We start from the raw sequence: 12554 nt of genomic DNA on the forward strand, positions 1-12554 counted from the left end.
CGCTTACTTGACCACGTGTGCACACAGCTGCAAACCACACCTGCGACCAACTCGCTTACGCCAAAAGCGTATAAAAGGGAGTTTTGACAAGAAAACTTCAGTCAACATCCCGCTTCTGACCAGCCACTACTACACTACGCTGAACTGGAGGATCAACCAGCAAATGAGCCAGAGACCTTCTGAACATAGCCGAATGCTGAGCCAGAAACACTACAATATCCAGAGACATCTGAACATAGCCGACTGCCGAGCCAGCAGCACTCTGCCACATCCAGAGACGCCTTAACATAGCCAAATGCCGAGCCAACTACCCTACAATGGAAGAACGTTTGCAACTCAGCCGGATCCAGAGCAACGACACATTACAAAATCCAGCGTCCGCACCACACCAGTCAGCAGCCAATAGCCGTCTCGAGAACACTACGATTCCAGCCGCTTCGAGAAACTTCAACAACATATTTATACACTTGTATATTCAAACAATAAAATACTTTACCCAAACAAACAGCAGTAATAACTACTAAAACACAGACGAACCCGTCTATAAACCCATGGTGGACTGGTGGTGAAGAACACCTTCACAATTAGATCAGTCCACATAGGTGATTACTAGTCAAATGTGAACCGGTCACAAGACAACCGGTCGCTCTAGATCGGTCACACGTGATCACCCGTCACACTAAAACTGGTCACACCCTAAAATCGGTCAACCAGTTTTCTCGTGACCAGTTTTAGTGTGACGGGTGATCACGTGTGACTGATCTAGAGCGACCGGTTGTCCTGTGACTAGTTCACACATGACTAGTAGTCCGTTTACCCATTTGAGATAATCGAGGCGGAAAAACCGAAGTACGCATATCAGGTGACGGGGTCCGACATAACCTCTTCAGTTAGCGGGTTCGTCAGGCTCGGTGTCCAATAATTGGTTCAGGATGGGCGGGGTGGTGTCTTCACGGAGGGCGCACGCCGCTGGGCTGTCGGGGGGCGCAACTGCGACGGGGGCGGGGGCGGGGGCGGGGGCGGGGGCGGGAGGGCCCCTCGCCGCTCTCGAGCCGCTCACCTCCGAGCCTCCGCCCCCCGCGAACCTCGACAACCCCGGCAACCTTGATGAAATACACAAAAAATGCAAAGGTACCCGACAAACCGACAAACTGACGCATGCTCAACACAAAAAACAATTTTTTTTTCAATTGTTTCACCTCAAGATTATACGCTTTTCTTTATTTTTATTGAATTTTAAATAATTATTTATTGATTTTTTTTTTAGAGGTTATGCCTGTCAACTTTGAAGGATGCAAATTGATGATTAACCGAGGAATCAACAATAATTTTCAGGTTTTTTTTTTTTGTAATATTATGTATTAAAACCATTATTTAGCTCGTTTATAATAACTTGTTTTTGTTAAACTTGGTGTTTATTAATGCATACATAATTCTAATAAGTGAAAGTATGGAATTTTATATGAAGAATATTTTTTGAATATAATACAATAGTTGACATGAAAGTGTAAGAAAATTTAAATATAATTAAGAAAATTAAAAAGGAATTGAATTCCCAGTAATAGTTAACAAAAATCTTTTTTTAATTAAAAGAAAATTTCAATTCTTAACCGGGTGATAAAAAAAAATCCAACAACCATAAAATATATTATCAAGATCATTGTTTTATCTCTAAGCCCTTGTTTGATATCTAAAAATATTCAAAACATTAAAAAAAAAAGATGAAACCACAACTGTATTCAATGAAAAATTACATTTCAGATTTCTCAAACTATCACCATGAGCTCAATGTCTCCGAGTGGGTACAAAATCGGCGCTACCTATGTAGGTTCCAAACAAATCAGTCCTACCGAGGTTTTCCCCGTGATACTGGGAGACGTAGACCCCGATGGAAATCTTAACCTTAATTTCATACATCAACTGACTCCCTCGTGGAAATGTCGAGCAGTTGGTCAGGTAAACACTTCAAAACAAATCCAAAAGTCTTTCTCAAAACATTTGTCTTTACATACTGTCGTTGTTCAACAGCTACAAGCGATGCGCTTAGCAGCTGCTCAAATATCAGCCGAACACCAAGGCTCGATTCACACGGCCACCCTCACTATGAGCAGCCAGGAGTGGAAGGAGGGATCCGGTGTTGTCCTCGCTCAATATCTTCAATCGGTGACCAAACCGCTCGCACTCGGTGCTGAAATTGCGTACCAACGCAGTCCTAAAATACCAGGTGGTGAAATTGCAGTCGTGTCGGCTGCAGCGCGCTATAATACCGACGGTATACTTATTTATTTACATTGATGTATTGTTTTATGTGCAAGTTTTTTTTATTGTTTATTTCTTTTTTCAGATACTGAAATAGCTGCGAAAGTTGGCCTTGCCGGTTTACAGTTAACATACTATAAACAAGCTAGCGAACAGCTTCAGGTATGATCTAGTGTCATTACAAAGCACACATAGATACTGTTATAAAAAATTGAATTGGATGCAATATCTAATTTTCATGATAAATTTTAATCCATATTTTTTTTTCTCCACAATCCACTTATCAAATATGTTAAAAATCACTAAGCAACGGTTCTCAAGTGTAATGTACATACATGACAAACAGGAAATTTTAAAAGGAAAATCCTTCATGTCATTTGACTTGATTAGATCGATGTTTAAAGTTCAATACTAAGATTGAGAATCTTATGTGCCCACAGTGGTTTTCTACTAATCTATATCATTACTTTTTAACTTATATCCAATTGCTCAACTACCACATTATGTACCGGTAGATTATCATCTCTCATCTATACCATTTTAATAACAATATTTCAAGACTAATCATGTTAATGGACTTTATTACAGATTGGTGCTGAAGTAGAGACATCATTTAGAGGTCAGGAATCAGTTGGTACTATTGGATACCAAATTCAAATTCCAAGAGCTGAATTAGTTTTTAGAGGTATGTCTACCAATAGTGGTGATAAAGATCTAGAATGGATAAAGAATTGCTGATAATTACTCATTTGATTACCAGCTCTTCATTATTGAACCCCAAAACTTTTTAGACTTTCTCTCCCTTATGATTAGGTTTCTCGCCAGGGCAATTGTAATATAGCAATAGATCATCCCTTCGGTGTTCAAAGCAAGAGCAAAAAAGCTTGCAAAAACACGTTTTTTTTTCAAAGAAATTAGCCCTTTGAATGCTGACCAACGCCGATCGGCGTTTTGCCAACAATTCAAATATGGAAAACCCTAACTGCCGAGTATTTTAGATTGTGGCTTGGCATTTAAATTGTGAGCATTACATTTCAACAACAATGAAGAAGTGGGAACTAGTTTTGGAAAAATACATTCATTAATGGACTTATTTTGTTTATTTTATATTGTTGCAAGATATATCAGAGTCTAAGCACACCTTTACAAAACTCGAAATCCTCTGCAGTAGTGATCTAGGGTTTGTGTGGATTAGCTACAATTTTTATACCTGCTTTCTATTGGATTTCAAAATAGTTCTAATTGAAAATGTTGGCGAAATTTTCAGCGCTGCAGGCTTTCAACAGAAAAGACGTCAGCACTCAAAGGGTTAATAATAGTGCCCTAAAGATTAGCCTATCTCTGCTTATGACTAAAAATTACTTTTGAAATATAAAATTAGACTAGTAAAAAAAGGCCTGTATTTATTTGGTCAGTAACTTCATTTAATTGGTCAGCAAGTTATGCTTTCAGTTACTGACTGCTCAAATATTGGCTGGCTATCAAAAAATACTAAAAACAAAAGGCAGTTTATTGACCGTTCATTTTTATCTATATGTATATGTATACCATTATATCATTATCACTAAATTTTCGTAAAAGATACTGACCATTTAAATTGCTCCCAAAAAAATATCGTAGATCTATATTTTATAATTACAATTTACTTTCTTTTGATAAATTGAGAGTTTATTTATTTATTTTATAATATTTTCAGGAATGGTAGACTCCAATTGGAACGTTGGTGCAGTACTCGAAAAACGATTTACTCCATTACCATTTAGTTTTGCGTTATCGGGGATGGCGAACCAAAGTAAACAACAGTACCGTTTTGGTGTTGGTTTTATAGTCGGTTAAAGAAAAATATAATGAATTTATCCTCCCTTGAGCTGCTTTGTATGCATTTACTTTTTATTATGAACTGCCATTTATTTTGTAGGATGTAGTCGTGTGACAGATCTACATCACACTTAACACATTATTAAAAAAGAATACCTTGTATCGTTGAATAGTATATTTCTCTATAAATTATATATTATACATTACTAAAATGTAACCACCATTAAATCAATCCATAAACTTGCATTCATTTCTAGGACAAATCTACTCATTTCTGTAAGCACATTCCAACAAACTTTCTATGAGACATGATTTATAGAGAAAAATGTATGAATGAATTTATCTCAAATACTGAAATCTGACAATTTCTTACCTAATTTGCTTTACAATAAAGTTCTTTAGCAGCAAATTATACTTAATCTTGTTGATAAATATTTAATGTTGATTAAACATTAATTCCTAGGTAGATTTGTTGTTCTGAATTATATAACACTTGACTATCAAGTCAAATCTCAACACTCATCAAATTATCACACTAGTCAGTCGTACGATAGTTGTAAGGTTATATTGTCTCGTGATGTTTATTGAGCAAGGTGTTTTGTTTTAAATTGATGTCAAATATTAATTCTTAAGTTCGATTCTGTGACTAAATGAATGGCAATGTTGTTCAGTGAGGTCAACCAGTCTGAAAAACCTGCTAGACAAATAGTATTTCATCTTACCTAATAAATAAAACTTTACATATGTATATGTACCTACATACTATGTTGTAGTGTTGAAGGTTATAAAATTCTGTGTTATGTTTGTATATTGATTATAAGTTGATATAGTTATTTTTAAAAATGAATGCATTTTATTTATTGATTACCTTGATTATGTCTCTCCTTACCTTTCTATTTGTAATTATATCCTCATTATTAATTTAAATTCGTTGTAGTATCTCGGTTTGAGACTACCTTTTTGACTTTTCTAAAAAGAAAACATTCCACTTTTAGTTTATTTTTATTTTTTTATTTACATGATATTGTTACAAGGATTATTACACTGTAATTTTCTCGTGAAAAGCGCACATTTAAAGTGTCGAAAATAAATAGAAGACAAAACGAATGAGAACTGCAGCTTCTGGTCGATGGATCTTCACTTAATTTATTATGTTACTTGGTATTAAGCTGGAACTACATATGAAATTTTAGTCAATACACCGAATAATTTCGTAGAAAAAGCTTTAAAGTTGAGGGTAAAAGTTAATGAACTTCGGGTTAATATAAAAAAAGATCTACATATAAGGTGACTTAAACTTAAGATGATGTGCAATTGAATAAAGAAATATTGAATATATAGCTTACTCCTTTCAAATGCTGCATCATTATTTTAACGTAGGATCTTACATTCTCCTAAAAATCGATAAATTGATTACAATACAAATTTCCAGGTGAAAATATTGGTAATTTAACGATCAACATTTAAGTGCATGGATACAAAGTTTCAGTTTAAAAAGATTAATGGTGTTTGAATTATCTCCAAAATCCCACAAACACCCACATTTCTTAAAAACCATGGAAACGGATCAGTGATCGATTCCGAGTACAAATCAGTCAAATTTACTCATGATTACAAAACTTCTATTCTTTTACTAGCTTTTTCTTAGTTTCATTACTACTTAATTATAAAAAAAAAAGTAAAAGTAAAAAACAAAAGGTTGAGATGTCCATATTCATGCAAAATGTTCAACTAAAAGATATTAAAAACTTGGACCAATGTGACCATTAAAAAAAAGCATTTAGTTGACTTGAAGTTTTATAATATTACCGATAGATGTCTATTTATTATTATATAAATTTTCACTTAAATATTATAAATTAGATTGGTGCATAAAAAGGAAGAGAGAGGAACGAAACAGATCATTCTGCTACCATTACAATTTTATGTATCTACTTACGTAATAAATAAGCCTTTTTTACAAACCTCATATTAGCCTGTTAAAACAATTTTTGGTGTGCGTTGTATGTTTGTGTATAAAACATCAATTCATATAGCCGAAATAGCTCAGTTGGGAGAGCGTTAGACTGAAGATCTAAAGGTCCCTGGTTCGATCCCTGGTTTCGGCAATCCAATTTTTGCATTTTGCTTATTATAAAAATGTACATATCTATTTTATTTTCATTAATTATATTATACGAATGTTTCGAATATACCAAAAACAAACATTGCATTTTGTGACCTATAAAACTCAAATATGTACTGGCCAACAAAATAAACTAAATATTTTCACTTACGGTTATGTATTCATAGATATTTATTTAACATGTATAGCCCAACGAAAATCTTTGTTATTTTACGTTGAAGGAATGGCACAAATATGTTAATACATTTTGTATAGACGATGCTATGATCTGACTTTCTCATTTTGATACTGTTTTATTCCACCTAAAGCATTGCTAAAATAAAATAAAATATCGATAATTTTCTTGATAAATGACTCCATACGATTGATTGACAGCTCTACAACCATTTCCTTTTTTTATTAAACTTAGATTTCAAACTTCAAACTCTGTTCTGACAGACAATTTAAAAAAATAATAAAAATCCGCTTTTGACATCTTAAAAAGTTAGATAAAAAGATTTTATCTAAATATCTTCATACAATATAATCTGTTTCTTCACAAAGTGAGTACATATACATACATAGAATTAGGTACGACGTAAAAATTGATATGGTAAATCGATTAAATACGACGATGAGATTTTTTAATATTAAACCATAATATAATGTTAATCATAAACCATAAAAAAGTATAATGTTAATCACTCTTCAATTTTTAATTAAAACTAGGTGTCTATGCCGATATTAGGACTAATTTAAACTAATATTCGCATGGTTTTGAAAATTAATTTATAATTTAATGTGCTGGATTGCTTTTTATAAAATATAATTAGGAAAAAAAATATTTGAGAACATTACAAATGAAATATTAAATATGTATCATTTCTGAAAATTTTATCAATTGAAAACAATAAATAATAATCGAATACTTTTCGAGGGTCACGGCAATATCTATGAAATTTGTAAAATTATTGACGTTTCTACTCAAATGCAAAAATTCTCACCAGCCCGACGCCTGCCTCTTTAGCTCAGTGGTAGAGCACTGGTCTCGTAAACCAGGGGTCGTGAGTTCAATCCTCACAGGAGGCAATGAAACAGCTGTTGCTTTTTGTTGTTTTTTATTGACACGATATCATCATCAATGTCAAAATAAAACATCTGTTTATACGTGTTTCCAATATTTTATGTTATTGGCATCCAAAACAAATTTGTCAAAAAAATAAATTAAGTATACGTACTCATCCCATTACTGAGCCATCTACCGTTCCTAATTGTGCGTAAGAAATTAAAAAGAAACACATGTATTTAAAAAAATATATATATACAAATATGTACGTAGTAATGTGAAAATTGAAAATCTATGAAATGAATTTTAAATTCAAGACAGAACTATCTGTTAATCCAGATAACTTCGGCAATCAACTAACAACTAACAATATGTATAATTAAAGTTAGTCAATAAAAAGAGTGGAAATTGCCTGATAAATAGCATTTAGTATGATGGATTCCTTTACACATTTTTGTTTCTAAAAACGTTTGATATTTTATTTCAAACTAGTGATTATACCCGGCTTCGCTCGGTATTTGTAATATATACCGCTTAAACATGGCTAATTTAATAGTAAACATTTTATTAAATTTATTTGAATAGTTTTATTTTATTTAAACTTATTTGAATATTTATTTGTTTTTTTATTAAATTTAACGTCACGGATTCTACCACCCAATCCTTACGTTAAACCTCAAAAAGTCTCTTTCGAAATTACATATATATTAGACTAGTGGTTTTAGTAATATAAATCGGTATTTGCTTACTAAAACCGCTCGGTATTTGTAATATAAACAGCTTAGACATGGCGAAACTAATAGTAATATTCACTTGTTTTTTTATTAAATTTATTTGAATCGAAAAAAAATTCTGATTGTGTGTAATTCATTTCTGATAGGTCGTTACATTTTTTTTTTCGGTTCAAATAGATTTAATAAAAAAACAAATGAATGTTTACTATTAGATTAGCCATGTTTAAGCGGTTTATATTACAAATACCAAGCGAAGCCGGATAAAACCACTAGTATAAAATGTTTTATAAATTTGACGTTCTCATATTCAAAATATAATATTTACCTTGATGAGTGCAGAGAAATGTTATAATAAAAGAAGTGGCTTTAGGCGTCGTATTGTTGTCAAGTGGAAAAGGTCTGTGGACAGACACATGTTATCATTTCTCTGTCTGTGGACCTCTCATAATAACTTGCGCGTAGTCGTGTTTGATGCTTGGTGCTCGACGTGTGTCCGATTGTTTGTTAATTTTACTCGCAAGATGGGCAAGTGCGTCGTTAAAAATTGCAAAATGCATTCAAAAACACACAATAAACAACACGGGATACATTTTTATAAGTAAGTTAATCATTTAAGTGACATATTATTCAATTAAAGTCGCGGTTTGACAGGCTGCATCGTGTGTCATGGCGACCGCCGGATATCTTCATACAATTTCAGGGGTGGCACCAGAGAAATGTAAAAATTATTTTTAAATAAATGAAAAAAAAAACATTTATCTGTGTGGCACCGAATACTCAATTATATTCATAAATAGTCATTTAAGTTTAATTAACGTAAACATCGTTCATTTTATATTATACACATTTTTATTGAAACTATAAATTTCACGTTAATTTAAGAGTTCCCAAGGAAAGACAAATTCGAAAAGAGTGGACAAAAATAATCCGCAAATTGAGAAAAGAAACCGATTGGCTACCAACGCCTAACACCAGCATATGCTCAAACCATTTTAGAGCTGAAGATTTTTTAATTTTATCGAAATGTAAAAAATTAAAAAAAGATGCAATTCCAATACTGGAGGTAAGCTTTATTTGCATTTTGATATTGATTTTCATTCGTTTTATTAGTCTCCTTTCTTTTATCTTATGTTTTTACTACTCTTTCATTCATATTTTACTATGTTTTTCTCATATTCATATGATTAAACGACAAATAATAATTTTTTTAACTTTTATCTACCGATGTTAATTTCTTTTGACCGTTAATTAATTACCGACCGCTGTCCATCACTTTGAGTAGAGCCCGGAATCTGAAGGGGCTGTTTATTGTTCAAAGATTGTAAATGCATTGTTAAAGGTTTGCCGAACCTTTTTTACAAAGGATTTACAACAATTGAACAATAGGCGGCACGTTTCCGGCCCCTTCAGATTCCGACCTCTAACTATGAGTTATCAGTTATAGAATCAGGTCATCAGTGATGAGTAAAGCCCGGACCCGGACCTAGAGTTCAAATGTTGTAAATGCATTGTTAAAGGTTTGCCGAACCTTTTTTACAAAGGACTTACAACAATGGAACAATGAGCGGCACCTTGGCTATCCTACCTCTAGTGATGAGTAGAGATCGGACCGGAAGCGTGCCGTTCATTGTTAATTATTGCTGTGCTTTGTTCAGTTTTATGAAGAACCTTTTTTTTTGCACTCTAGATTTGTAAATAGACCCAAAACGCCCTGATTCCTGGAAAAGGCACGCTTCCTATTCGCCCTTTAATGATTACCCTGATTCTATTTCGTGCGTGTAGTAGTAGTTTACGCTCATATGTTACTTATTGGAGATGCGTTCCCGGGTTTAACGTGTACAAATATAATATATATGTATATGTGTATGTATAACATATTTGTCGCTATTTTGGATTTTCCCTCTACACCCAGAAACCCTTCACCTCCGCAAACTTCAAACGACATAACCTATTTAGCCAACACAATCACACTTGAAATAAATCTGTAACAAGTTCTAATTAAAATATATTTTTAATTCCAAATTAGCTGATGGATCCGGTTCTCAAACAGTTTTCTATCGGTATCCATTCATGTTATCGAACGTTTTCAGTTTTGAAATGCACCACGAATCGTCTTGCGTATTGCGTTCGCCAACAGGATCGAATTTTTTTTCGAACTTTAATAATTGAAAAAATAATATGAAGGTCCTCTCGCACCTGCCATCAAGTGCGCACACTGTCATCGCTGTGTCTAGGCCTAGTCCATAGTTCCGACAATGTCGTTGCGACGTCGCTATAAAATCATTGTGTCCGCGTCACGACTTTGTTATAAAATTATCCAGTTGCACGATGGATTTTGTCGAGAGCGCTTGTGTAGCATTGCTTGTTGTAAGATATTTAAGAAAGAAAAGAAAACAGAAAAAGTACTCTGTTCATCCACTTCATAGACTTCGGTCAGAACCTCGGGCGACACTGACGCGTGTTGCGATGGTATATGTATACAAAATTGGGGTGACTAATACAAAATATGTAAAAGGAGTCATGACGTCATGAGTAGTCACCGGAGCCTGAGGGGGCCGTGTATTGTTCAAAGGTTGTAAATGCATTGTTAAAGGTTTGCCGAACAATGGATAGCACTGTGACTATCCTACCTCTAGTCATGAGTTCCGCGACATCGTGGTGACGCGCGCTAGTCGCGGCCGGCCGCGACTCGCTTACTATGAACGCTATTAGACAGTATGTACAGCGATACTATTGCGACTTTGACGTAGCTACATTGTCGGAACTATGAACTGGGCCTAACTAGTGTTGTAAGTCGTGAATATTCTCGGAGAACGAGAATATTCCGCAAATATTCTCCAAAAGATTATTCGCCGAGAATTTTCTTTTTTCTTAGTTATAAAACACCTCTAGATAGTTTATTAGCTTTTTAGATGATTCTAGTATATTTTCAGAGCCTTATAGGAGCAATAGCAAACTTTCTAGAATGTCTGAGAGAATTTTGAATGACATGTTTTCATTCTGACGACATTGAATGTGGCATTTCGTCATTTTAGCATACGCGCACTACCAACATGAACGTTTTCCGCGAAATTCTCACGGGATTGCAATGCTTATTAACTCTGGAAGCAATAAATTATAAATATTTTTATTGCTTTGGTGAATATATTCCAATGAAATTGTTCAAACTTACTGATTTAATCATTCTTTTAAACTTAGCACACACGATCGTAAAAATTTTCCCGTATTCACGCTCCAATAATTTTAGTTAAGTTTCGAGAAGGAATTTGACCTTTTTTAAAATCGTCACATTCTGAACTCAACGACCTCTGAAAATTCCCCTCCTGTTAGCATTTGCAGAATATAAAAACACTACATACGATCATCCTCACATCGTCAGTGTTACCATCGCTCTCCCTACAAGAAAGACTGCTACTACCCTCATATTTACCGTTCACATGAATTTATCAATTTACTTTCATAGTTTTCGACGAAATTTTTTAACACAAATTTTGTAGGAGTTTGGGTGTTTTAATTGTTATTTCACATCAGTGCGTACTTTTAAAACACATTATATAATATGAAATCGTAAATTTATTAAGTTTAGAAACGATAAAAATTGGTAAATAAACAATGCGAGTTACCATTAACACTAAAATGTCAGTTGGTTTTTTTTTTTTGCCTCCAGATCTATAAATAAATAAGTTGCTTTGAGTTTTTCTGCGAAATCGTTAAATCTTTTAATGGTCCGTACGCACCAAACCAACGACGATTTTGGGCCAACTTTTAAAACCAGTAGCGTACAAAATATCGAAATAAAAATTAAATTAAAAAATTGAAATTAAATATCAAATTAAGCTAACGAGCGAGATTGAGCTAAAATTAGATCATCGTTGATGTTTTGAATTACAACAATGTTTTGAATTACGACGATACGCATTACAACCAGAGAAATATTATAATTATGAGCGAAAAAAACCTTGTTATTGTTTCTTATAAGTCGTCACGATAACTACTGTGTTTCCCCCTTCGGAAATATTTAACCAACGACGATTTTGGGCCAACTTTTAAAACCAGTAGCGTACAAAATATCGAAATAAAAATTAAATTAAAAAATTGAAATTAAATATCAAAATTAAGCTAACGAGCGAGATTGAGCTAAAATTGGATCATCGTTGATGTTTTGAATTACGACGATACGCATTACAACCTGAGAAATATTATAATTACGAGCGAAAAAACCTTGTTATTGTTTCTTATAAGTCGTCACGATACACTACTGTGTTTCGCCGTCGATGAAATATTTAACAAAAAAAATGTCGGTGATTTATCAAAGGGTTTTTTTTTTCTTTCGTCGAAATAAAATTAATAATCACACATTATCCGATAAATTTTACCTCTGAGATGGATTTAATTATTTGATTTATTTCGACAAGAGAAACAATTGAAGACATTATCCGATAAAATTTACCTCTGAAATGATTTAATTAATTGATTTATTTCGACGAGAGAAACAATTGAAGACTAAAAAAAATTTCGTTTGATAAACCGACAACGTGTCGGGTTGGGACCATCGCTCGGTCTCCCATACTAA

General features: G+C 33.5%; 1 protein-coding gene and 2 non-coding genes across 3 annotated transcripts; all 3 read left to right on the forward strand.

Moving 5' to 3' along the window:
• The first annotated feature begins 691 nt into the window (after positions 1-691).
• LOC143913875 (mitochondrial import receptor subunit TOM40 homolog 1-like) lies at positions 692-5745 on the forward strand. The gene is made up of 7 exons (XM_077433913.1): positions 692-1131; positions 1268-1335; positions 1762-1956; positions 2029-2272; positions 2345-2421; positions 2848-2944; positions 3956-5745. The coding sequence occupies exons 1-7, from the start codon at positions 933-935 to the stop codon at positions 4093-4095; spliced, it is 1020 nt and encodes a 339-aa protein (XP_077290039.1). The 5' UTR covers positions 692-932; the 3' UTR covers positions 4096-5745.
• A 367-nt stretch (positions 5746-6112) lies between these two features.
• TRNAF-GAA (transfer RNA phenylalanine (anticodon GAA)) lies at positions 6113-6185 on the forward strand. The gene has a single exon. It is a non-coding gene; the product is annotated as a tRNA-Phe (tRNA).
• A 1013-nt stretch (positions 6186-7198) lies between these two features.
• TRNAT-CGU (transfer RNA threonine (anticodon CGU)) lies at positions 7199-7270 on the forward strand. Its single transcript has one exon. It is a non-coding gene; the product is annotated as a tRNA-Thr (tRNA).
• Positions 7271-12554: the final 5284 nt, after the last annotated feature.

Source organism: Arctopsyche grandis, chromosome 6 (genome assembly GCF_051622035.1).
Source record: "Arctopsyche grandis isolate Sample6627 chromosome 6, ASM5162203v2, whole genome shotgun sequence".
Lineage (NCBI taxonomy): Eukaryota > Metazoa > Arthropoda > Insecta > Trichoptera > Hydropsychidae > Arctopsyche > Arctopsyche grandis.